At 43.3% G+C, this 27,346-nt stretch overlaps 1 protein-coding gene across 1 annotated transcript in view; it reads right to left on the minus strand.

Annotated features, from left to right (window-relative positions):
- Positions 1-1,463: 1,463 nt before the first annotated feature.
- LOC126284383 (uncharacterized) overlaps positions 1,464-27,346 on the minus strand; it is a 95,745-nt gene continuing 69,862 nt past the window's right edge. The window contains exon 5 of the mRNA XM_049983268.1: positions 1,464-1,650. Within this exon, the coding sequence (XP_049839225.1) occupies positions 1,576-1,650 (75 nt within the window). The 3' untranslated portion in view covers positions 1,464-1,575. The remainder of the gene's footprint in view (positions 1,651-27,346) is intronic.

Below are 27,346 nucleotides of genomic sequence, written 5' to 3' on the forward strand. Positions count from 1 at the left end.
TTTAACTGTGGGTACTGGACATGATGGTAGGTGTCGTTCTCCAGGTTCTCGGCATACCCATCGCTTTCCATCTGATTGACACAAGTTATAGCATGATTAGCCACTCCAGATCACTCATTTCCAGTTATCGACTGTCCAGCGGCGTCGCTGTTTACTCCACATCATACGTTGCTTAGCACTGAATACAGAAACGTTATGTTTCTGAGGAGCTGTTCGACCGTTGTACTCACCCTTTTCGACTCCATATGCACAGTCATTGTGCCAGATGAAGTGCTAGTTGCACTACGGAAATCTCGAGTGTTTTATTCGGCCGATTCTATGCGATTTTTGAGAACCGGCCTCCGTAATGCTCGACGATCGCTGCCCAGCAGACCATGAGATATGCCTGGTCTGGGTTAGCTGTGGTCAGTTCCTTCGCGTTTCCACTTCAACATCGCATCACCAACAGTCGATGCGGGCAGCTCTGCTGGGGTCGAAATGTCACTGATGGGTATGTTGCTCAGATGACATCCTATGACTAGTCCACGTCTCAAGGCACTGAGATCTCCTAACTGACCCCTTCTCTGCTGAAAACACGGTGATCCCCACCTCGTTTCATGCTGGCGCACTTCTTTGACATCTGATGATCAACTCCGCCATAAATAGGGATGTCCGGATACTTTTGATGGGGTAGTGTAATTAAGTAGGTTCTGTTAACTAATTTTTGGTTTACAATGATTTATAAATTTTGCTGCACTGAATAAATCTAAACTTTCTTCAATCTGTTAACAACTAGACTGCATTATTCCTTGGTGAAATCGATCGTTTTTCTTTCTTAAAGATTTCTAAGTACTCGATTTCGTGTTGATGTCCTTGATCATTGACACGGAAGAACGGGAGAGAGCAGGAACGTACTCCACTGGACAACCGTGTCCCGAATCTACCATGTCTGTTAAAACTAGACTTCCTTTCCTTTGATTAAGACACTGCGAAGATATTCGCCTTGGAACTTTACATAGTGGATTTATGACTAGTGAGTGGTAACGATGAAGCGAGCGCAACAGTTCAGATATGGGGGACGTTAATCACCTGATCTTTGCTTGCCAAAAGTATAAAAATTCGTCTCTGAGCCAGGATATCTAGGGATTCCGTTCCCTTTAAGTACTATTAGTCTACTAATGCTTCTATGTCTCGTGAGGCGCATTTTAAGTAGTAATATGAAAATATGAGAGGATCGATTACAAGTGAAGTGATTTTCTGAAATGTATGTGTTTTCTAAAACGCTGTGTAGGAGATATTTGTTGGACCTGTCCGTGTCTAATTAGTTTTATATGGGTGAGTGCCAAATAAAATAAATAAAACAGCCTTTAGTCGTCCGCGCGGAACTTCTTTAAAATCAGGTATGGTTCAGAACTGGAATGTTTGGCTCGGTGTTACCAACGACTGCAGAGCTTATAAAAGGAATATTCAGAAAGAAACGCTAGTTATTTCTATTACACATTTTTATTCAGCAGTTCCGAATGGCGTCGCATCATTACAGTACATCTGTTAGGACAAGGAAGCTGACGAACGTTTCCCCCGCGCTGGCGCCGACTTCTAACGTCTGCTGCTCGTGCTGTTGCTCCTGGCGGCTACCAGAGAATCCACCAGTGACGTCACAGTGTCCACAGCCTGAAACACAGCATCAGTGTCCTCCACCTGAGTAAACGAACTGTGTAGATGTTACTCGCAAAAGCGAAAACGCGTATTTTCTTAAATTTGCAGTCTGTCAAATGCTTTGATGCTGCTCTCCATCGCATCCTAAGGCGCACTTAATCTTTTAATAACTGGATATCTACTACACTCGGCATTGGTTCAAATGGCTCTTAGCACTATGGGACTTATCATCTGTGCTCATCAGTCCCCTAGAACTTAGATCTACTTAAACCTAACTAACCTAAGGACATCACACACATCCATGCCCGAGGCAGGATTCCAACCTGCGACCGTAGCAGTCGCGCGGTTCCGGACTGAGCGCCTAGAACCGCTCGGCCACCGCCGCCGGCACACTCAGCATTCTCTGCTTTTTTCACTTGGATTGGAGTCCACTAGCACGATAAATTTCATAATTTGGCGCATTGGCTCTTATTGTCGAGATTAAACTAACCTTTTATTGCTCACTATTGGCTTTATAATAATATTCAAAGCGTAAAGCATAATCCGTTAAGCATTCATACTTTCGTTGCATTCAGCATACTCATCTATATCGCACAATTTTAGGAGCAGTGTGTGTGTGGCTGCCTGGCCTTTAGAATTACAGTCACAACACCAGGTATTTAAAAAATAATAATTACCTGTACAGTCAACGGATTAAGGTTTGCAATTTAGACTTGCTACACAGCCGAAACAATGTATCAATCAACTACCCAATGAAAAATAAATCGTTTAACACTAACGAGAACAGCCAGTGGGGAAAACTGGTTTCATTCATAACGATTTCTGCTCTATATTTTGCTAAACTTACCTGTCCCACTAATTTTCCACTGTATTTCATCTCATCGCCATATTCAGTGTTCGTAGACGCGTTAGGAAACATCACTCTAAGACAGTCGCAGTCAACCTGGTCCCTTCCGCTCACTAGTGTGTGTTCCAGCTTTTGTGCTGGGTTGCGGGCGATTGGCATTAATGACATTTTCACTTCATTTTCGTAAAATTTTGACATCAAGTATTTCGTAAGTAATTACTATCGTATTCTTAACGTTATTGTAACACTGCTTAGTAGATTTTATAAAGTAATTTCCATAGTATGCAAATATCAATTACTGTGAACTTCTGGGCTGTTAAAATGTTACTACTAACAGAGGTGCATAGGTGGGCAGTAGGTAAGAAAGGTCCGCCCCAATACCTAAACGGTCAGCGCGTTGGAATGCCACGGCTGGGTGCGACTCTCGCCTGGGCAGAAGATTTTCTCCATTCAGGGACTGTTTGTTGTGCTGTTATCATCATCATTTCATCCCAATTGTAGACGCTAAAATCGCCCAATGTGGCGTCGCACTCCATAAGACTTGCATTTGGCTGCCGAACTTCCCGCATGGGAACTCCCGGCCACTGACGTCACACGATCACTTCCAGGTAAGAAATTTTGACTATCCCTGACGAAACTGTTCCTTATTCTGGTTAAAGCTATCTGTCGACATGTTTCTTGGCTGTAATTCCGTTAGTAGTCTGGTGTGCAAGAAAATGAGTAAATTAAATCAGTTGTACTATGTATAGTTTGTTTTTCGTACTCGATATGGTGGTGTCTGTTTGTTCTATATCGTGTCTCCCTACCACTTCCGCGCAATGACGCTCTGAGCGTCTTTTTTAGGGAATTGACTAGTTTGAACCTGGGACCTGTTGCTGGTAAGGAGACGCCAGACCACACATGACATGTAGAATTCAGAAGAGTTCAGTGAGACTAGCGATGATATAACCAGATACTAAATGATCTCAGCGTCAGATTCCACTGCACTCCGTTTAAAAGAATCTTAATACTAACTAAATTTAGTGGAAGGGGTTCAAGGCTTTCCTATTTTTAGTTATCTGGTAAAATAACGTCGAAAAAGCAGTTAAGTTTACCATTGGAAATTTTATTCTACTCACAAAACATCATTTATAAATTGCACTATTGATAAAAGGAAATGTTTTAATACAGGATGGTAAAAACCAACTGCGTTCAACAAAAATGTGAACGAATATTCCCTGAATGGGTTTCAAGTTCTACAATCGATCGAAGGATGACCTATGCCATATCACATCTATAATCTAGGTTTAATTTAAGTTTCACAAAAGAGAAAACTATCAAAATGGTCTACAGTGACCCTCAATTATCTTTAATTACTTATCTAACTTGTCGTAAATTACAGTGGGTGATGTGGCTTCTCAATAACTATATAAAAGAAAAATCATCGCGTTTCAGTTCAGTTCTTCAAGTGGCAAATGCGAACACCATGAGTTTTAATTAACGATCGACACTAGTATTACGCAAAAAGGGGTGTAACAGATGAGACTTGTGCAGTTCTGAGTGAAGCCTTATGCGCTCAAAAAATGCGGCATCGCGTGCGTTTATTACCTTGTCGGTGTTTAGACAGCGTCAGGGCAGCGGCCGGCGCAGCACAGCTCCGCTCACCTCGCCATCCCGGAAGCAACTCTCCCCTAACTTCTCCTTACTACAGTTTACCGAAGTTGGTTTAAAAAACTAACTGGCTGTGTTTTCATCTGACCAATCAGGGTCTCAATGTTATCCTTAAGCTCCGCCTACAAAAATTCTGTCTATACAATGAGAAACGTTATACTTTTCGTGGTGGGGCAATGTTTTTAAAGTTTGCAACGTAATAGAGACGCTAAAACGTCTCACGCTGAAACCCGCAGCTGGTGTGGTCCTTTTAGCGTTATCGTAAGATCTATACTGTTCTTCTGGAGGACTCTATCTTTTAACATGGGCTGGGGGGTGGTCCTTGACGTACCTGAGACGCGAAAAAGTCTCACGCTAAAACGTGCGGGTGGTAGTGGCCCTTTTTGTGTTATCGTAAGATCTACACTGTTTTTCTGGAGGGCTCTAGCTTTTAACATGGGCTGGAGGTTGGTTCTTGACATAACAGAAATGCGAAAAAGTCTCACACTAAAACTTGCGGGTGGTAGTGTTAGCGGTAGGCTGGCGACGTGTGTGTCCAGTCCGTCTCTTATCGTAGGGCCTTCTAGCTTAACACGGTTCTGCTCTCGGCTTTTGTTCTCGTTTCTCCCCTAGGAAATGCGTTGGTCTCACGGTGGGAAGGTATGACATGCATTTAGGCATTCTTGTGTTAGTCTGTGGTATTCCATTTGCTCACTTATTACTCGTATTACTTTGGTTAATTTAATGTCACGATTTATTCCGAGGTATGTGACATACTACTGGATTTGCTTATCATGTCAGGGTGTTCATGGAAGGTGTTGGATTTGCCTGACACCTTACAATGTCATCGTGTGTGTCAGTCCCTGAAGTCCTACTTCTTAGGAAGATAGGAACAGGATGTACACAACATTGCCACAACAAATTTGAAACTACTTCAAGTCAGCTGGGGGCTTCGATTTGCAATTAACGGCCGAAAGAGCATGTGGTAACCACGAGATCGTCTTTGCTAATATTAACTATATTATTAATCCAGAGTTACATAGTCGCTCAGAAAAGAAATTTTTAAAAGTCAGCCTTTTCTCTCACAGTCGCTACTGCAGATTTTCGATAACATCTTGGTAGCGTGTAAAGCGATTTGCTGCTTCGACCATGTCGTCGAGCGTAATATATTCTCTAATACGCACTGACGGAAAAATATCACAACACCAAAAAGTAATTAATGTAGACTAATGAAATTTCGGGAATAAATTTGTTTAGGTAACATTGGAAGATCAAAGGTTCATGTAGGGGTGAGATAAGCCACTGCAAATGTGAACTGCTAGTGCAGTAATAGCCGGTGTTGCCGCCAGATTGTTTAATGCAAGCATGCTAAGTTGCATGCATTGTGTTGTACAGGTGCCGGATGTCAGTATGTGCGATGGAGTTCCATGCCTGTTGCACTTCCTTGATGAATTCAGGGACAGTTAGTGGTGTTTGTAGTTGACACTGGTGTTCTCCTCCGATGAATGGCAGCACAACATGTCGAACCATCAGACTGACGTACAGACTGGCATTCAGAGCGCTTGGGATAACCACGAGAGTCGTCCACCTGCCATACGAAATCGTACACCGGAACATAAGTCCAGCTGCAGTTCCAGACAGGTTGCTTGCGGTCTCTCAACTGGCCTCCAACCAATACATGGCCTTCACTGGTACCGAGGTAGAAGTGGCTTTCATCGGGAAACACAACAGAATTCCACCCCTCTGCTCCAATGAGTTCTCGCTTGACTGATGCAGCAGATACTGGTGGTTTGGGGTCTTGGAATGCACATTACAGGGAGTCTGGCTCAGAGATGTCCTCGAAGTAACCGATTTGCAACACGAATTTCCAGAATCCTGGAGTAGCGTGGATCAGCATTTAGTTATCCGTATATATTGTAACTGTTCATTGGCCCAGTCTTCTTGCGACCATACATCCTCTTGACCACCGGTTCCAGCAGTCATGCACAGTAGCCACTTTCCTGCCAAGTATTTCTGTAATATCGCAGAAGGAACATCGAGCTTACTGGAGCCCAATTAAATAACCCTGTTCAAAACCTCTGGGCTCTTGACAATGGCGTCTTTGTCACGCTAAAGACATTCTTGACCAACATCAAGTCACCACACCCAGTCCCAAAGGTGACTAACATTCACACACGTTACAGTGCGTAAAGCAAACCTGGTACGCAGTCTCATAGTGGCACTCCTAGAGCCACTCTGATGCCAGTGGCATGAAATTGGAATAGACATCATGTATTAGATAAGAAACACGCCCACTAATTTTATTATGTCATGCAACTCATTCTGTGTCAGGGTGTAAGAGCCTGTTACTACGAGTAGAAACAAATATTGAACTGGGGACCTAGAAACGACGGGAAGTTTAGTTCCCGCCTTAGCCCTCAGTGGTACGCAACACCACAACCGGCTGCAGCAGTCCATTCACCTCACAAAAAATTGCTCTAAGCATTATGGGACTTAACATCTGATGTCATCAGTCCCCTAGACTTAGAACTTCCTAAAGCTAACTAACCTAAGGACATCACACACATCCATACCCGAGGCAGGATTCGAACCTGTGACAGTAGCATCAGCTCGGTTCCGGATTAAAGCACCTAGAACAGCACGGTCACAGCAGCTGGCCTTACCCCGCCGCCCCCCCCCACTCCGAACCAAGTATTAATGTATGGTTCGCCACTCCCCCCTCCCCCTACCCCCGCCCCCCCCCCTCCCCGTGGAACGTCTCATTACAGACGATTGTAACCCCAACGTTTGCGTGGTACAGTAATTATGGTGTACGCGTTCGTGGAGACTGTGCAGCAATCGCCGACATAGTGTAACTGAGGCGGAATAAGGGTAACCATCCTGAATTCGCCGAGACATACGGAAAACCGACTTAAAAACCATCCACAGGCTGGCCAGCACATCCGACCTCGCCACTAATCCACCGGGCGGATTCGTGCCGGGGAGCGTCACGCCTTCCCGCTCGGGAAGCAGTGAGTTAGACCGCACTACTTGCCGGGGGTGCTAACAAATATATATTTACAATGAAATAAAAGTTGCAACATTAATCGGAAAAACACTTGCCATTGCTGAACAGAAAAAACAGTCGTAGGCAGTAGAAGTTGTCAACTTACCTTAGTACACTCCTGGAAATTGAAATAAGAACACCGTGAATTCATTGTCCCAGGAAGGGGGGACTTTATTGACACATTCCTGGGGTCAGATACATCACATGATTACACTGACAGAACCACAGGCACATAAACACAGGCAACAGAGCATGCACAATGTCGGCACTAGTACAGTGTATATCCACCTTTCGCAGCAATGCAGGCTGCAGTTCTCCCATGGAGACAATCGTAGAGATGCTGGATGTAGTCCTGTGGAACGGCTTGCCATGCCATTTCCACCTGGCGCCTCAGTTGGACCAGCGTTCGTGCTGGACGTGCAGACCACGTGAGACGACGCTTCATCCAGTCACAAACATGCTCAATGGGGGACAGATCCGGAGATCTTGCTGGCCAGGGTAGTTGACTTACACTTTCTAGAGCACGTTGGGTGGCACGGGATACATGCGGACGTGCATTGTCCTGTTGGAACAGCAAGTTCCCTTGCCGGTATAGGAATGGTAGAACGATGGGTACGATGACGGTTTGGATGTACCGTGCACTATTCAGTGTCCCCTCGACGATCACCAGAGGTGTACGGCCAGTGTAGGAGATCGCTCCCCACACCATAATGCCGGGTGTTGGCCCTGTGTGCCTCGGTCGTATGCAGTCCTGATTGTGGCGCTCACCTGCACGGCGCAAAACACGCATACGACCATCATTGGCACCAAGGCAGAAGCGACTTTCATCGCTGAAGACGACACGTCTCCATTCGTCCCTCCATTGACGCCTGTCGCGACACCACTGGAGGTGGGCTGCACGATGTTGGGGCGTGAGCGGAAGACGGCCTAACGGTGTGCGGGACCGTAGCCCAGCTTCATGGAGACGGTTGCGAATGGTCCTCGCCGATACCCCAGGAGCAACAGTGTACCTAATTTGCTGGGAAGTGGCGGTGCGGTCCCCTACGGCACTGCGTAGGATCCTACGGTCTTGGCGTGCATCCGTGCGTCGCTGCGGTCCGGTCCCAGGTCGACGGGCACGTGCACCTTCCGCCGACAACTGACGACAACATCGATGCACTGTGGAGATCTCACGCCCCACGTGTTGAGCAATTCGGCGGTACGTCCACCCGGCCTCCCGCATGCCCACTATACGGCCTCGCTCAAAGTCCGTCAACTGCACATACGGTTCACGTCCACGCTGTCGCGGCATGCTACCAGTGTTAAAGACTGCGATGGAGCTCCGTATGCCACGGCAAACTGGCTGACACTGACGGCGGCGGTGCACAAATGCTGCGCAGCTAGCGCCATTCGACGGCCAACACCGCGGTTCCTGGTGTGTCCGCTGTGCCGTGCGTGTGATCATTGCTTGTACAGCCCTCTCGCAGTGTCCGGAGCAAGTATGGTGGGTCTGACACACCGGTGTCAATGTGTTCTTTTTTCCATTTCCAGTAGTGTAAAATGGGTCAACTGTAAGAAGCAAATGGTTTGCAATAAACACCTGCTCAACTCTATGCAACGAAATTAGCATCTCAAGTTTCACTATTAATCCAGGAGTCTGCTACTCTTACCCCTTTGAGTAAGGACGCGACCATGTTAAGCTTCGCGTCGCCCACTGCCTGTCCGAGGTCCGCCAGCTGTTTCAGGGAGGCGGTGGCGTCGGCCGTCAGCTGGACGATGGCGTCGACGCTGTCTTCAGCCGCGCTGCCGAGCAGGCCGATCAGCTGCGCCACGTCGCTGCCGATGCCGTTGGCCAGTGAAGAGACGGAGCTCAGAACGCCAGACGAGACGCTGCCGCTCAGGTTCTAAAAAAAGACACGAGAACACACGGATGACTGGGGCCGAGGTTTACAAGCAAATGATTGGAAATGAGTTAGGGAACGTACTGTATTTCCTTCTCGGAATAGAATCTAATTTGTAACGAGTGTTTACTTCAGTTCCTCACGTCAGGCGGTTGTTGTTGTTGTTGTGGTCTTCAGTCCTGAGACTGGTTTGATGCAGCTCTTCATGCTACTATATCCTGTGCAAGCTTCTTCATCTCTCAGTACCTACTGCTACTTACATCCTTCTCAATCTGCTTGGTGTTTTCATCTCTTGGTCTCCCTTTACAATTTTTACCCTCCACGCTCCTCACCAGTACTAAATTGGTGATCCCTTGAGGTCTCAGAACATGTACTACCAACCGATCCCTTTCTCTACTTAAGTTGTGTCACAAACTCATTAGTTATGTGATCTACCCATCTAATCTTCAGCATTCTTCTTTAGCATCACATTTCGAACTCTTATATTCTCTTATTCTCTAAACTATTAATCGTCCATGTGTCACTTCCATACATGGCTACACTCCAAACTAATACTTCCAGAAACGACTTAATGCCACTTAAATCTATACTCGATCTTAACAAATTTATCTTCTTCAGAAACGCTTTCCTTGCCATTGCCTGTCTACATTTTATATCCTCTCTACTTCGACCATCATGAGTTATTTTGCTCCCCAAATAGCAAAACTCTTTTACTACTTTAAGTGTCTCATTTTCTAACCTAATTCCCTAAGCATCACCCGACTTAATTCGACTACATTCCATTATCCTCCTGCAGTGCTAGTTGGCATATAAACTTGTACAACTGTAGTAGGCGTGGGCTTCGTATCTATCTTGGCCACAATAATGCGTTCACATGCTGTTTGTAGTAGCTCAGCCGCGCTCCTATTTTTTTATTCATTATTAAACCTACTCCTGGATTACCCCTATTTGATTTTGTATTTATAACCCTGTATTCACTTGACCAAAAGTCTTGTTCCTCCTGCCACCGAACTTCACTATATCTCACTATATCTAACTTTAACCTATCCATTTCCCTTTTTAAATTTTCTAACCTACCCACCCAATTAAGGGATCTGACATTCCACGCTCCGATCCGTAGAGCGCCAGTTTTCTTTCTCCTGATAACGACGTACTCTCGAGTAGTCCCCGCCCGGAGGTCCGAATGGAGGACTATCCGGAATATTTTACCCAAGAGGACGCCATCAACATTTAATCATACAGTAAAGCTGCATACCCTCAGGAAAAATTACGGCTGTAGTTTCCCCTTGCTTTCAGCCGTTCACAGTACCAGCACAGCAAGGCCGTTTTGGTTAGTGTTACAGGGCCAGATCAGTCAATCATCCAGACTGTTACCCCTGCAACTACTGAAAAGGCTGCTGCCCCTCTTCAGGAACCACACGTTTGTCTAGCCTCTCAACAGATACCCCTCCGTTGTGGTTGCACCTATGGTACGGTTGATGTCTTTAAATCTGTATGAAAGTGTCTGTTGCGCCGGCAAGCATCGTTCTCACCTGAAGATGGCCGCTAACGAAGGGCTCAAATACCGTGAAAATATGATTGCTTTATCAGGCTACGTATTCAACAAGAATATTGTCACTTATTTCGCCGGCAAAGTCTATGTAATGTTGTTACGATCATGTGCGGCGTTCAGAACCGCATTTTCGCAAGCATAGATTTAGCAAGCGAACTTCCGCTTAAAACTTCTATTTTCTTAGCACCTATAGGGAGCTAAGTTGGTTGGTGTTTATCTCACCAATCTGTCGTCTCAGTTACAGATGAGTGACGACAGATTCCTTTGCATGCAAAGGGAAGTAACTCTAACCGTGAAACCCGGCAGCGGCGTTTGAGAAAATAAGTAATATGTAACAAGTACCGACGTCATCCATTAATGTTATAAAGTCTTATGAAAGTCTTATCTTAGAAAATCAGTTCTTATTTAAACAGAGTGGCTTCCTGTGCATCTATCCATTAGTCTCATTAGTATTTTATGCCACGATAGTCAGAAAAAATCACTAGCAGTACGGCTCAGCGTGTAAGTAAACAGATAACACATTCCGTAAGGACTTAAGTTGTGCCTTTAGTATTTTTCCCTCTGGAACTGAAAGGTGCAAACAAGAAATGTACGTTATGCACCGTACACTCTCCCATAAACGGATACAACTGAATAAATCCGAAGCAAATGGGAGTGGTAACGGACTTACTGAACGGTGTGAAACTTTCTGCAGAAAAATCATCTTCACTTTCTACGTGAGACTTACCAGCATAAAGAAAATTAGTGTTCGCCGCATAGAGACCTTAGTGAATATCAGCTCTCATACTCCCATCTTAGTAGGAATCGTCCAAGGAATTAATAACGTAGAAGTTCAAAAAGAAACTAGATTCGAATCATTGCGAGACACGTATAAAGCTGAGAGATATTCCATTAAATAAAAAATGTGGCAATAAATGCGAACCAGGAAAGGCTGCAGGAGAACACTTGTGAGTTTCACAGACTATTACTGGAAAAGAAAAATGGAGACCGGAACCAATATCCTGGAAATTCTGTCAAATCATTACAACTAACGCTCAGACGCAGATAGTGAACTAAAGACTGCGATCAGGCAACTGACAAGCGAGCAGACAATCGTAAAGCTTGATGTGTAGAAAAATGGAAGACAAATCTGACACATACAAAAAAGCGTGCATACCGACAGCGACAATCCTGTAGCAAGCCAAAAGAAACATATCTCCGGGAATTATAAGAAGAGCCTTCGACATGACTATCAAACCATACTTAAATGAGAAGCAACCATAAATCATGAATTTTTGAAGAGAAAATGAGAAATTGTCTGGTAGTAAGAATGAAAATTGTGAGATCTTAGCCAGATACTTAAAGAACTTGTTAAATTGTGAAGAATCCTGAAGATAAATGACAAATCAGAGTTATAGAACAAAAGAACAAAAGTTGAAATCCCCAAGACGAAAAAGAATTACTTAAAATAGCTGCGCAACCCAGAAATAACAAAGTGGCAGCTAGAGACACAGTCACAGCAAATATTCTGGAAAAGGGTAGTGAAATAACGTTTAGAAGTTCAAAGCAAGAAACGGGAAAAGTCTGAGAATCTGAAGTAATACTCATTCATTCAAATAATAATTCTTTTCATCCTTCATACACAAAAAGTTGATGAACATATTTGGTGAAATAATTGTTTTAGTGGTTTGGCATGAAATGACAAAGTGAAAAATTCTTAATTTCCCGACACTCAGTAGTCCTCGCTCCGGTTGAAAATGGCACACCAAACGGAAGTCTGTGACGTTCAACAGGGATAAGTTTCGCCGTCGTAAGATGAACTTGAACAATTCTGTATAAGGGGGATTTATATGAAGACGAATGTAATCACTGTTTTCTTCTGAAGTATATTTCTTAACATTGCTTGAACCTCTACCCAACTCACATAAAAAATATATCAACTTGACGAAGAGTTCATGGGATGTACTACAAGCGTTAAAAATCACTAACATAAAATCATGTAATTCTAGAGGTAGTGGCATGTGAAAAGGATGTTATTTATGTATATGAAAAAAGTGGCACAAAACACCACATTATGAGTTGTATGTTGCTTCTAAGAAATATTCGCTTGTCACCGGTTGTCAAAAATGTATCTAAGATATGATGTAAGAACATAAAGTGTGTTTCTGAATATCTACCTTTGCCAAAAACTATGCATTACTACAACAATGTGACATCGCGTCTGTTACTTAATTGCTTACCAGAACTCCTTCTACCGCTGTCTCAACTTGGTCTTGGACATCCTCCTGCAAAGAATGAAAGAAAATGTTTTCACTGTTGTAATGCCTCTTGTAGATCGTGACCGTCTTTCAGCCACAGTTTATAATCCCACCTGTATGTCAGACACAACATTAGCAGTCGTGTTAAGGGCATCCACGAGACGACTTCGTTTGTGGCGTTGACCATCGTACCTACGGACTGTCCCAACGAACCAAGCACGTCCCCCAAGCCACCGATAAGGCCCCACGTGGGGGTAGATGTGCCGATCTGTAAAATAACAAGACACAATAAAGTCAGTCTATCCATAACATGCAGTGTGCCTAGAACGCTTTGTTTCCACTACAACTAATCATATATTAGAATGGTTGTACCATGAAACAGTGTGTTTTATTTCAACTTTGGTTCCGACTCCTAAGTAACTGAAAATGTCGATACCGCCTAACCGGTTGAACGATAAGCTAAGTGTAAGCAGATATGTACCACCGAAAAAAATGTCGTGTTCTTGTTGGACGATGACTTTTCAAGAAACCAGGCTGCCTGTATTAATTTACAACCCCGGAGTGTAAGATGAAGTTTGTTTCAACAGACGTCTGGTGGTAGTGACGGAGTAGCTAAATAGCTTGTCTGTCTCACGTTGCCGGCCGGAGTGGTAGAGCGGTTCTAGGCGCTTCAGTCTGCAACCGCGCGACCGCTACGGTCGCAGGTTCAGGTTCGAATCCTGCCTCGGGCATGGATGTGTGTGTTGTCCTTAGGTTAGTTAGGTTTAAGTAGTTCTAAGTTCTAGGGGACTGATGACAACAGAAGTTAAGTCCCATAGTGCTCAGAGCCATTTGAACAATTTTTTTTGTCTCAACTTATCCTGTCGTGAAAGACTGATGAAAGGTTTGGAATCACCTCACAGTCTGGTTAACGGTATTGTCATACCGTTGCTTATTTCCGATTAGGCAGCCAAATTCAGGCACTCGTACATGGAAAGCAAGGAGGTGATATCGAAGAGTGCAAAAGAATACTTCGGGGAGAGACATAAGAAAACAAAGTGAAGAAGGATAGCCAGTTGGAGAATAAGAAGAAAAGGATAAAGAAGAAGAAGATGACGATTACTTCATCAATGTGCCAGTAAAGCGAGAAACACTGCTGATACGTTCTATGGTACATACAGGGTGGTCCATCGATCGTGACCGGGCCAAATATCTCATGAAATAAGCGTCAAACGGAAAAACTACAAAGAACGAAACTTGTATAGCTTGAAGGGAGAAACCAGATGGCGCTATGGTTGGCCCACTAGATGGCGCTGCCATAGGTCAAACGGATATCAACTGCGTTTTAAAAAATAGGAACTCCCATTTTTTATTACATATTCGTGTAGTACGTAAAGAAATATGAATGTTTTAGTCGGACCACTTTTTTCGCTTTGTGATAGATGACCCTGTAATAGTCACAAACATATGGCTCACAATTTTAGACGAACAGTTGGTAACAGTTAGGTTTCTTAAATTAAAACACAGAACTTGGGTACGTTTGAATATTTTATTTCGATTGTTCCAATGTGATACATGTAATTTTGTGAACTCATCATTTCTGAAAACGCATACTGTTACAGCTATGTTACTAGTAAATACCACATTAATGAATTAATGCTCAAAATGATGTTTAGCCTCAATGCATTGGCAAGACGTGTAACAACATTCCTCTCAACAGCGAGTAGTTCGCCTTCCGTAATGTTCGCACATACACTGACAATGCGCTGACGCATGTTGTCAGGCGTTGTCGGTGGATCACGATAGCAAATATCCTTCAACTTTCCCCACAGAAAGAAATCCGGGGACGTCAGATATGGTGAACGTGCTGGCCATGGTATGATTCTCGACGACCAATCCGCCTGTCATTAAATATGCTATTCAATACCACTTCAACCCCTATGTGCCGGATATCCATCGTGTTGGAAGTACGTCGCCATTCTGTCATGCAGTGAAGTATCTTGTAGTAACATTACGTAGGCAATCAGCATACATTGCACCATTTACATTGCAATCGATAAAATGGGGGCCAATTATCCTCCCTCCCATAATGCCGCACCATACATTAATCCGGCAAGGTCGCTGATGTTCCACTTTTCGCAGCCATCGTAATTTTCCGTTGTCCAATAGTGCGTATTATGCCGGTTTATATTACCGCTGTTGGTGAATGACGCTACGTCGCTAAATAGAACGCGTGCAAAAAATCTGTCATCGTCCCGTAACTTCTCTTGCCTGGTGGCAGAACTGTACACAACGTTCAAAGTCGTCGCCATGCAACTCCTGGTGCATATAAATACGGTGCGGGTGCAATCGATGTTGATGTAGCATTCTCAACACCGACGTTTTTGAGATTCCCGATTCTCGCGTAATTTATCTGCTACTGATGTGCGGATTAGCCGCGACAGCAGCTAAAACACCTGCATGGGCATCATAATTTGCTGCAGGTCGTGGTTGACGTTTCACATGTGGCTGAACACTTCCTGTTTCCTTAAATAACGTAACTATCCGGCGAACGGTCCGGACGGATGATGTCGTCCAGGATACCGAGCAACATACATAGCACACTCTCGTTGGGCATTTTGATCACAATATCCATACCTGAACACGATATTGACTTTTTATGCAATTGGTAAACGGTCCATTTGAACACGGGTAATGTATCACGAAGCAAATACCGTCCACACTGGCGGGATGTTACATGATACCACGTACTTATACATTTGTGACCATTATAGCGCCATCTATCACAAAGCGAAAAAAGTGGTCCAACTAAAACATTCATATTTCTTTATGTACTAGACGAATATGTAATAAAAAATGGGGGTTGCTGTTTTAAAAAAATGGAGTTGATATCTCTTTGACCTATGGCAGCGCCATCTAGCGGGCCAAGCATAGCGCCATCTGGTTTCCTTCTTCAAGTTAGACGAGTTTCGTTCTTTGTAGTTTCTTCGTTTGACGCTTATTTCGTGAGATATTTGCCCTGGTGACTATCAATGGACCACCCCTGTATATTACAGTGTAGATTACAGGGTGGTGATAATGAGACTATCCTCCAGTTATCTTTTCAGTATTGTAGTATCGTATCTTAAGAGAAGAAATGGAAAGAAACGATATTGGTCCAGTAATGATCACGAGAAACCAAATGTCAACTTCGTATGTGAACATACAGCAAAAGGTCATTCTCCACATATTGCGAAAGTTATGTTGTGCCGTCCAAGTCGAGCACGGTTAAATGGGGGGGGGGGGGGGGGGAGGGGGGGAGGGTCCAGCAATTAGTGTTGCGGCCATTCCTGCTCCTTATTTATGGTATGCCTATTACGATGACAGGTGATTACAAAAATATCTGTTTGCTGATGACGTAAAATCATCTTGGTAAAGCTTGGTAGTAAAGGATGTTGTGTGAAACGGTGGCACTGTTTCAAATAACGCAGTTCAAACCATATGTTCATGGCTTGTAGTAAATAAGCTAACACTAAATCGCTATAGGACACAGTTTTTACTGTTTCTAACACGCAGTTCAACAAAACCTGACGTCCTAATTACACAGAATGGGTGTATGATTAGTGAGAATCAACATTTAAAATTTATAGGTGTTCAGACTGATAGTAAACTGTCGTGGAATGCCCATGTTTAGGATCTTGTTCAGAGAATTAATGCTACCATTTTCTATCAGAATATATCTCAAGTATGTGATAGTTCGACACGTAAAGTAATCTGCTTATTTTAATTCGCTTATGACGTATGGTACTGTATTTTAGGGTAACTCTCCTTTCTCAAAGGTTAATTTTGCCTCAGATACAGGCGGTTCGAGCAGTAAGTAGTGTAAGTTCGCGAACCTGTTGTTCATTAGTCTTAGTATTCTGAAACTGATTTCTCAATGTATACAGTCTTTAATGTCAGTTTTTGTTAACAATATCAGCTTTCGCTCAGCGCATGCTAGGCAGAAATCCAATCTGAATTTGGATCCCACCTCCTTTACTCTTGAGCATCCATTTTCAATAAAGAATAAAATTCAAAACTCTCGTCAGTAATACTCGTGTTTGCGAATCTAAACTGAAGAGTTTCCTCATGGGTAAGTCCTTCTATTCCGTCGAAGAATTCCTTGAAAAATCTAGCTAATTCGTGTGTTACATTGTTGATTGTTTCTATACACTGCTGGAGATGGAAAAAAGAACACATTGACACTGGTGTGTCAGACCCACCATACTTGCTCCGGACACTGTGAGAGGGCTGTACAAGCAATGATCACATGCACGGCACAGCGGACACACCAGTAACAGTGGTGTTGGCCGTCGAATGGCGCTATCTGCCAGGCATTTGTGCACAGCCGCCGTCAGTGTCAGCCAGTTTGCCGTGGCATACAGAGCTCCATCGCAGTCTTTAACACTGGTAGCATGCCGCGACAGCGTGGACGTGAACCGTATGTGCAGTTGACGGACTTTGAGCGAGGCCGTATAGTGGGCATGCGGGAGGCCGGGTGGACGTACCGCCGAATTGCTCAACACGTGGGGTGTGAGGTCTCCACAGTACATCGATGTTGTCGCCAGTGGTCGGTGGAAGATGCACGTGCCCGTCGACCTGGGACCGGACCGCAGCAACGCACGGATGCACGCCAAGACCGTAGGATCCTACGCAGTGCCGTAGGGGACCGCACCGCCACTTCCCAGCAAATTAGGGACACTGTTGCTCCTGGGGTATCGGTGAGGACCATTCGCAACCGTCTCCATAAAGCTGGGATACGGTCCCGCACACCGATAGGCCGTCTTCCGCTCACGCCCCAACATCGTGCAGCCCGCCTCCAGTGGTGTCGCGACAGGCGTGAATGGAGGGACGAATGGAGACGTGTCGTCTTCAGCGATGAAAGTCGCTTCTGCCTTGGTGCCAATGATGGTCGTATGCGTGTTTTGCGCCGTGCAGGTGAGTGCCACAATCAGGACTGCATACGACCGAGGCACACAGGGCCAACACCCGGCATCATGGTGTGGGGAGCGATCTCCTACACTGGCCGTACACCTCTGGTGATCGTCGAGGGGACACTGAATAGTGTACGGTACATCCAAACCGTCATCGTACCCATCGTTCTACCATTCCTAGACCGGCAAGGGAACTTGCTGTTCCAACAGGACAATGCACGTCCGCATGTATCCCGTGCCACCCAACGTGCTCTAGAAGGTGTAAGTCAACTACCGTGGCCAGCAAGATCTCCGGATATGTCCCCCATTGAGCATGTTTGGGACTGGATGAAGTGTCGTCTCACGCGGTCTGCACGAACGCTGGTCCAACTGAGGCGCCAGGTGGAAATGGCATGGCAAGCCGTTCCATAGGACTACATCCAGCATCTCTACGATTGTCTCCATGGGAGAATAGCAGCCTGCATTGCTGCGAAAGGTGGATATACACTGTACTAGTGCCGACATTGTGCATGCTCTGTTGCCTGTGTCTATGTGCCTGTGGTTCCGTCAGTGTGATCATGTGATGTATCTGACCCCAGGAATGTGTCAATAAAGTTTCCCCTTCCTGGGACAACGAATTCACGGTGTTCTTATTTCAATTTCCAGGAGTTTATAAAGTGATAGATTGTCGTTTTTTTAGGATTCATAAACATTTTATTCGAGCTATTATTATTTTTCTATTGCAATTTATGTACTCACACGTTCCATGACCATGGAGATTTGCTCATCAGTTGGTTCTAATTAACTAGAGGCGCAAAATAAAAAATAAAATAGAAAATAAAAAAATTAAACAGAATCCACTTCCGCAGTTCAGGGCTCAGTGTGTGTAAGACAGCTATATACAGCAACAACATGTAGGTGCTGGTGTATTTATTGCTATTTCGTTGGGGAAGACCGATCTACTTGGCGGGGAAACCGGTTTGGTGATTACATGTGACCTCAGTACCCCAACGGTATACACTACAGGCAGAATGGACAGTAATGGCTGATCTTCAGGGCAATTCCATACGTGAGTGACTGCATAAAACCCGAAGATAAAAAAGACACAGAGCGCCCGAGGTGCCACGGCCAAGATCGTAGCTTGCAGTAGGCTCGAGAGTAAAGACTGCAAGTTCCTGGAGCACAGAGGCCAGAGCGAGAAAGATGATTAGTTTGGACGCCATGTCGGTAAATGCTGCTGCTGCTGGTTCTGCTGCTGCTGAGAAGTGCCACTCTGATGCGGAATCAGAGCATTTTATACCATTTTTCCTCTGAAAACACAGCTTTTGCATAATGTTTGCAACGATACCAAATGTAACCTCTGCAAACAGGTTGCATCAGGTCATGAAGTTAGTACAGGTGCAGAGGAGGACCTTGAGCCAGTGGCGACGAGCGTGATGGATGTGACGTTACTTGCAGTTACCACAAAGAACCGGGTGAACTGTAAGTCACAAGGCCACATTGGTGTACCCAGCTGTTTGCCTTACTGGAAATTATGGTCTCGCCACCGTCCTTATTCACTCATATCACACTCTGAGGCTGTTCTGTAGCACCGCCTGCCCTGATTTTTTAATTCATCTCCAAACTTCAACAAGACGTTTATGGTCAGCACCAGAAAGCACTTTACACTCAGCATATCGTCCACCTAGACGAACTCTTGAAAATGGCACAAATACCGAAACAAGCCTGTCGTGAATTCATGCAAAAACAAGAAGGGATAAACTATTTGCAGCTAATTTTGTAAAAGTAAAGAAGATGCCATGTTTTGAAGTTATGCAAGCTGAGGACCAAGCAGAGAAGAAGCCTTGTGCATTTGAAACTAAAAAGTACTAGTTGCATAATTCCTAAGGGTGTGGCAAAACGATGTTTCATATAATATCTTTTCTGCCCAACTAACTTGTGGGTGAAATTTCGGAGCAAAACATGTGTCTGGTTCTGAGAGAGCGATAATTAATATACCATTATCTTGTTGGTTCCTATAAGAGCAGAGTATAGGGCAACTGCCTAGCCGTTAGTTACGATTCAAATACTGCAACACAGTTTCGTTAGCACCGGTCGGACATACAGGAATACTAAATTTTGTTCAATATAATTTCACAACATAAAGTTTCAAATGCTCATTTCTATCATGTACAAGCCTGTGAAGACTTACTGTGCAGTGTAATGTGTCCCACAAAATTAATAATACGAGAAAGAGAAATTTTGAATGTTAATTTTTACGGAGGTGGGACGTATCACATTGAAGACAGAAGACGCACATTAATTACATCGATAAGTAAAATTTTGAGGGGAGTGAAATTAAAACGTCTACAGTAGAAGAAAGCCCTATTACCTGGATACTTAAGTGCCTGTAAATTTAGACGCACAGATCGTCCTTGGAGAACGGAGAAACTCGGTGTTGCCAGACCGTGATAACATGAAACTAAATGTAATAAATGACTTACATTACGACAGCAATAGCAATCGGACCTCGTACTATGAATTTGGTCTACAGGTTAGAATTAAGAATGTGATAAGGCGCATTTGATAGCGAGTTGATGTCCTGTTATCGTCACGTCACCGAACCAATCGCTCCCAGTGTATTTAGCTTGCTGAAACATACTGTACATACAAGCTTCATGAATTATTAGTAAAGTGTATTAATTTCTCAATAAATAAAAACATAGTAAGTACTAGCAATAGTAATATTCGTAACCTAATTCCGTATAATAAATAACAGGTTCTTACAACATGGCAGTCTGAGACACAAGGTAACAAGAATGAGGCTTACCGTGTCTCATTTCTTTTCAAAAGATAAGATAAGTGAAGTTTATAAACGGATAGTTTATAACTTCAGCTACAGACACAAAATTATCTGAACGTTGATATATAGAATACCGTGATTTGTTATAGCAGGAAACGTTTTCAAGAATGAATCTTTAACCCTGCGGTGGAAAGTGCGCTGAAGTGAAACTCCCGGAAAAATTAAAACATTTCGCTAATCCATATCTCTAATCCGCAGTCTTGGTCTTACCAAAAAGATGTATCACAAGGCCAAGTTATCCGGGCGCACCACATCATTCATCTCAAACTTTCGTTCTGCCAATGTATCTCTCCTAGTGTCTGATCTACAGAGAGGCTTTCTAGCACTACATATTATGTAGTAAAAATATACCCAAATAATGGATAAGCGTTGTGAAAAAGGTTACACGTGTAAAAAATTACATCTGTCATCGCAGAATACTCTTCCCAAGTATAAGATCAATGAGTGGAAAATTGTTTGCTCAAGATATGCGATGTAAAATACTAAACTACTTTCAGTTTCATCTACTTTCTGGAGGGATGCTGCCTCAGAGACGAACATTTGAGACAGCAAAGAAAACTATGGAGTGGCATCATGGCTGTGACGTCAGCAGAGAGCGTGTGTAAGTCATATGTTTACGGTATGTAGAGGCCCATGGTGAGATGAAATACTCTAAAGTTTGTTCCGAAATTAACTAGATTCTAAATAATTGTAAACCTGTGGGTCCGTTAACTTTTAACATTGCTTTATTGTTGGATTAAATGACATGTCTAATACCACTGTTAAATGATCTGTACATGAAAGACTAACTTATCTGCTGCAGTAGCAGTCCTCAACAGGAGGATGTGGTAAAAATGACAATGGAACAATTTAAGCGTTGCCCTTTTTGGAGAATCATTGTCAATTCACGAGACATCCCTGAACAGTCCGTATAGTGGAAGCAAGGTGAGGGCCCAGGTTCCTTTGGTCCGCTACATGAGTTGGCGTTTTCGATACACTTACTCCTCGTAATTTAGTTCTTGTATCTTAATAACGCTGTTTTCTTGCGCAAATGAATATCTTATAGATATTTCTCGGTCGAAGAACGGTGAGAAAATTTTGAGAACGGTGTGCTTAAAGTACCATCTCGGCAGTCACTTAAAATCATTTGAGGAAGCCACAGAAAACTTAAAATTGGTCGGCAGATGGGTATTGAAAGTCCTCCATACGAATTTGTATCCAGAGACTTCACCACTGCACTATCTCCTTTGGTCGATAATTTAAAATGCTTTGTGAGAAACAGACTAACCAGATGTCGCAAAGTATCGAAGTTGTACTGTATTCCATAGTCTACTAACACTTACACTAGCGACACTTTCTGTTGATCCATTTGACAGGAGGAGCAACGCTAGCTCTCTCAAAGCGGTGAAATCATACCATCAGATAACGTCATAGACTCCTATGTGATGTGGAGCTGACCACTAGACGTCAAGAGAGACGGACCACTACAACAGGATACCGGGAGATTGTCAGTAGAGGAGCTGACTTCCCCTCTGGACTAGTCATCGGACTTTGACTGAGCAATAAATCCATTAGCGACATTTCCGAAGGATTATATCGTAGTTATGGAAACAGCAAGCAATCAGCAATATTGTGCTGATGCTATGTACATGCCTCATGAATAAGGAAAAAATAAGAATTGATATAAATTTAGGTTAGGGTCAAAGAGTTCGTACTAAGGTGTCGCGATCGCCTTTGATTCGATAATCGATAATGATTTTAACACCATTTTCTCCTAGAACCAAGTTTTAAAAATGAACGAAGATTCTAATGTAACGTCTCGTCGACAAAGACCTCGGAATACGAGAAGACGGGGAAAGAAAACGGCAGTGTCCTTTCAAAGAAACCATCCTGAAATTTCCCGTAAGTGATATAGGGAATTCACATGAAACTGAATTGCAGTTTTGAACTATCTTTCTCCTGATTGTGAGTTGAGTGTGCTAAACACTGCGCCACTTGGTTTGCTACCAAGTTTTAGCTCTTGCATTTAGTACACATCGGCGCGCAGATAATTTGCTTCTTCGAATTAACGATCGATGATGTGATCGTAAAAATCGTGCCTCCATACTTTCACAGACTCGCAATCTTTACAGTAATTCATCACTCACGTGATTCAGAACCATTCCAACTATAGCGAAAATTCAGAAACGTTGAGACCGCTACTTTGTACACGCAGCAGTTGTTCTGCTGCAGCTGTGTAACCATATCGGAAGTCGGGACGTGACGCCCCAGGATATCCGCTGCGTGCATTCAGTTGCCAGGTAGCAGCTGACACGGGAGCTGCTGATGCGCTTGTAGCACTAACCTGAGCAGGTGCTATACTTCACTGCGGGTATTATTGGGAACAGATGCTCTCAGCTTTGTTATATTGACTGTAACTGCGTTTCAGGTATTGTGAAAAGCGAAGACCTCTTCCACAAAACGCCGTGAATTTAAAATAAAACTATCAATATTTAAGGCAATTATGGAAATAGCCTAAACGGATGTCCTATTTGTAGCTTGTCGCGCAGATGGCGTTATGCACATAATATGGCTACTCTTTATTGTATGGATCCAACGAGTTCAGTAAACACTAGAGAACAAAATACAGGGTGTCCTGGCTAGGGGTAAACACAAAAAAAAAAAATGCTTATAACGAAAAACTCGTCATTTTTTTTACGTTTTGGGTAAATATACAATTGACAGAGACACTCTCCAAGGTGTGATCCTCACCATTTCGTGTACGGCACTGACTCATCTGGGGCCTACACGAGCATCAGAGAAAGTAAATCATCCCACATGTAAATCACCTGAACCGAACTCTTCGGGGGAAGGGAAGTTTGATTTCAAATGCTTAAAAGTCTTAAAATGCACGTGAATGAAGAGACGGTGGAATGCGTGCGCGGGGAATTCTCTAGAAAGCCACATAAATACATTAGAGAAGCCAGTAGGGACCAGGTTTCCCCAGTTAGACGGTGCGCGCCATTGCACACAAACATTTATGCTTGCGTGTTTACAAACTTCTGTTTTTGCATCACATTAAGCCTGGGAGTCACAGAAAACAATGTGATATTGCTGTTGAAATGTTGCATCGTATGGACGAAAACATTGATTACCTCAGTGCAGTGCTATTCGTTGTTAGATCTACCTTCGACGTCTGTGGCAAAGTTGACCGACATAATTGTCGAACAGAGGAAGTGAGACTCCAGGAGAAGTGTCTGAGTACGGAAGAGACACGCTAAAAGTTAATGTGTAATTGGGACTACGTAACAATATCTGATTGGTCCACTTTCATTAAGGGCACAAATATCTCGACATGTTGGCGAACTATGCAGTTGCACAGATGCCTTCCGACGTCATTTTTGAGCACCACTGTCCAGAATGTTCTTCAAACCAATCGCGAACAATTGTGACTCGGTGACATGGCGAATGGTCAGTCACAAAAATTTCATCTTTGCGATCAAGACACCCATGAATGGCTGCAAATGATTTCCAAGTAACCGAATATCTAGAGGACCCATTTCATTCCATGTACACACAATCACATCCGAGGTTTCCAGTCGCCTATCGTCCAGCCAATATGATTACAAGGCCAGGAAAGACGCTACAAGCGATGTCGTGCTCTTACGAAAGGCACCCATGTCGATCCCCTTCTGCCCCTTAACATCAAATTTCGCTTTACTGTTCTAAGGGATCCGTTTATCAGACGTCGAACATTGATATCGGCGGATATTTCGCGCAGTTGCTTGTCTGTTAGCACTGGCAAATTTACGTAAGCACCGATGCTTCCGTGGTAACAGGATATTCTAGGCACACTCTTGACATTGTGGATATCGGAATATTCAATTTCCTTATGTCGGTGTTTGCTTCATAATCTTTTTCAAATATATCCCCTGTTTTGTTTAACAGATTTTTGAATATCTTTTCCGTCTCCAATAAAATTACTGTGTCATCATCAAACTGCAACATTTTCGTTTCTGCGGTCTGAGCTTGAATTCAATTCACAAATTTCTCTTTATTTTCTTTCACTGCTTGCTCAATGCTAAAACAGGATAACATTAATGATAGGATAAAACCGGTCTCACTCTCCTGAACCACAGTTTTATTTTCACACCCTTCCTCTCATCTGACTGGAGTCCGGTTTCTGGCACCTTTCGTTCCTATTGCTTTATCCCTGCTACATTTCAAATATCGAGGAGTTCTATATTCACAGCTCCTATGTAAGGTGTCAGGTAAATCCAACACCTTCCATGAAAACCCTGACATGATAGCAAATCCGGCAGTATGTCACAAAACTCCAAATAAATCCTGACATTAAATTAACCAAAGTAATATGATCAACGAGTGAGCAAATGGAATACCACAGACTAACACAAGAACGCCTAAATGCATGTCACACCTTCCCACTATGAAACAGACGCAGTTACGAGAGGAGAAACGAGAAGCCTAGAGCTGAGTCGTGTAGGCTAGGAGGCCCTACGATAAGGGACGGATACCCACGTCTCCGGCCGACCGCCAAGACCACCCCCAGCCCATGTTAAAAGATAGAGCCCTCCACAAGAACAGTATAGATCTTAGGATAACACTAAAAGGGCTACACCATCTGCAAGTTTTAGCGTGAGACTATATGCGTCTCTGTTACGTTGCAAACATTAAAAACATTGCCCCACCATGAAAAGAATAACGTTTCTCACTGGATAGGCAGAATTTTTGTGGGCGGAGCTTAAGGTTAACATTGAGACCCTGATTGGTCAGTTGAAAACACAGCCAGATAGCTTTTCTTAAACCAACTTCGGTAAATTGTAGTAAGGAGAAGATAGAAAGAGTTGCTTCCGAGACGACGAGGTGTGTGGAGCTGCGCCGCCCGCCGCCCCCTGACGCTGCCTAACCAACGACAAGGTAGTGAACGCACGCGATGACACATGAGAGTGCATAAGGCTTCACTCAGAACTGCAGAAGTCTCATCTGTTACACCCCCTTTCCACTTAATACTAGTGTTGATCATCTATTAAACTTCGTAGTATTCACATTTGCTATTAGAAGTTAAAGTCTGAAATGCGATGATTTTTCTGTTATATAATTATTGAGAAGCCACATCAGCCACTGTAATTTACGACAAGTTGAATAAGTAATTAAAGATAATACTGTAGACCAGTTTGATAGTTTTCTCTTTTATGAAACGTAACTTAAACCTAGATTATAGATGTGATATGGCATAATTCATCCTTCGATCCATTATAGAACTTGGAAACCCATTCAGGGAATATTCGTTCACATTTTTGATGAACGCAGTTGGTTTTTATCATCCTGTATTAAAATATTTCCTTTTATCAATAGTGCAATTTATAAACAATTTTTTGTGAGTAGAATAAAATTTCCAGTGGTAAACTTAACTGCTTTTTCGACACTATTTTACGAGCTAACTAAAAATAGGAAAGCCTTGAACCTCTTCCACTAAATTTAGTTAGTATTAAGATTCTTTTATAGTGAGTGCAGTGGAGCTGACGCTGAAATCATTAAGTATTTGATTATATCATCGCTAGTCTTACTGAACTCTTCTGAACTCTACATGTGATGTGTGGTGTGGCGTCTCCTTACCAGCAACAGGTCCCATTTTCAAACTAGTCAATTCCCTAAAAAACACGCTCAGAGCGTCGTTGCGCGAAAGTGGTAGGGAGACACGAGTTAGGACAAACAGACACCACGCAGAATGTTAGAGCTAAATATTAGGTTTGCCTTACTTCAGTCTGTCTGTCTGTCTCCTGCGTTTCTCAAGAACCTAAACTGCTCAAGGTTGGTTTTCGCCAGTCGTTCTGTTCGCTTCCAAATAATTTATGTTAGTATTTTGCGTAATGTATAAGGGGACATATAAATATGATTCTTGTCTTCATAAGAACTGTTCCATATGTTCGGTGAATGTTTGTTGTGCAGCATGTCTTAAGAATATTTCCCTTTTAGGAATCTTTCGTAACCTAGGGTACAGTAAAATGTGACAGTGGTGCACACCCGAGGGGTAGGTGTGTGCAGAAACATTGGAGTTTTGGCTTCACTGAAGAATGACTGATATTAAACGCTGTGTAACTAGGAAAGTTTTCGTGGTAGAGGAACCAATCTCTTGCTCGCTACAATGCAGGCACTTTTTCTCTGCGGTGTCACAAGCAAACAATCCGGAGATAAAGCTGGTTAAGAAATGCTTCGGGAACAAATCCCTGGTTGACTGTATCTAGCTCTCCCTCAAAAAGCAAACCTACATACACGGCTCAGTGTCATTGATGTGATCACCGCCAATGTCCGACATACATACATGTCCAAGGGAACGTTGGATCGTAATTATGTATAATACAGGCACTGCAATATTGTAGAAATAAAGATGGATTTTTCAAAGTGGCCGGTATAACAATTAGGAATGCCATCTGATCGTACATATAAAATGAGCTTGTGTTTATTCTCCATGTAAGATCTGTAGTAATTATGTACTGTGTGCTCACTGATAGTGACAAAACAACGTCAATAAAAAAATTTAAAAGATAGAACCTATATCTTCAATTAACAAATTAACTAGAAGTAAATAGATAACAGCACAAGTGCGAGCACGAATGTTCAACCGGCCAATAGAAGTGATATATATATAAAAAGCATTGTAGATAGTTACAACTACACTCACTATACAACCCAGTCTACAATGTAATTTTATTGAAGCTGTCTACAATAATTTTATAGTATAGTCTACGTCATTTTGATTGACTCTGTGGTAGTCACTACGCACCGAGT

This window comes from Schistocerca gregaria, chromosome 8 (genome assembly GCF_023897955.1).
Source record: "Schistocerca gregaria isolate iqSchGreg1 chromosome 8, iqSchGreg1.2, whole genome shotgun sequence".
NCBI classification, from domain to species: domain Eukaryota; kingdom Metazoa; phylum Arthropoda; class Insecta; order Orthoptera; family Acrididae; genus Schistocerca; species Schistocerca gregaria.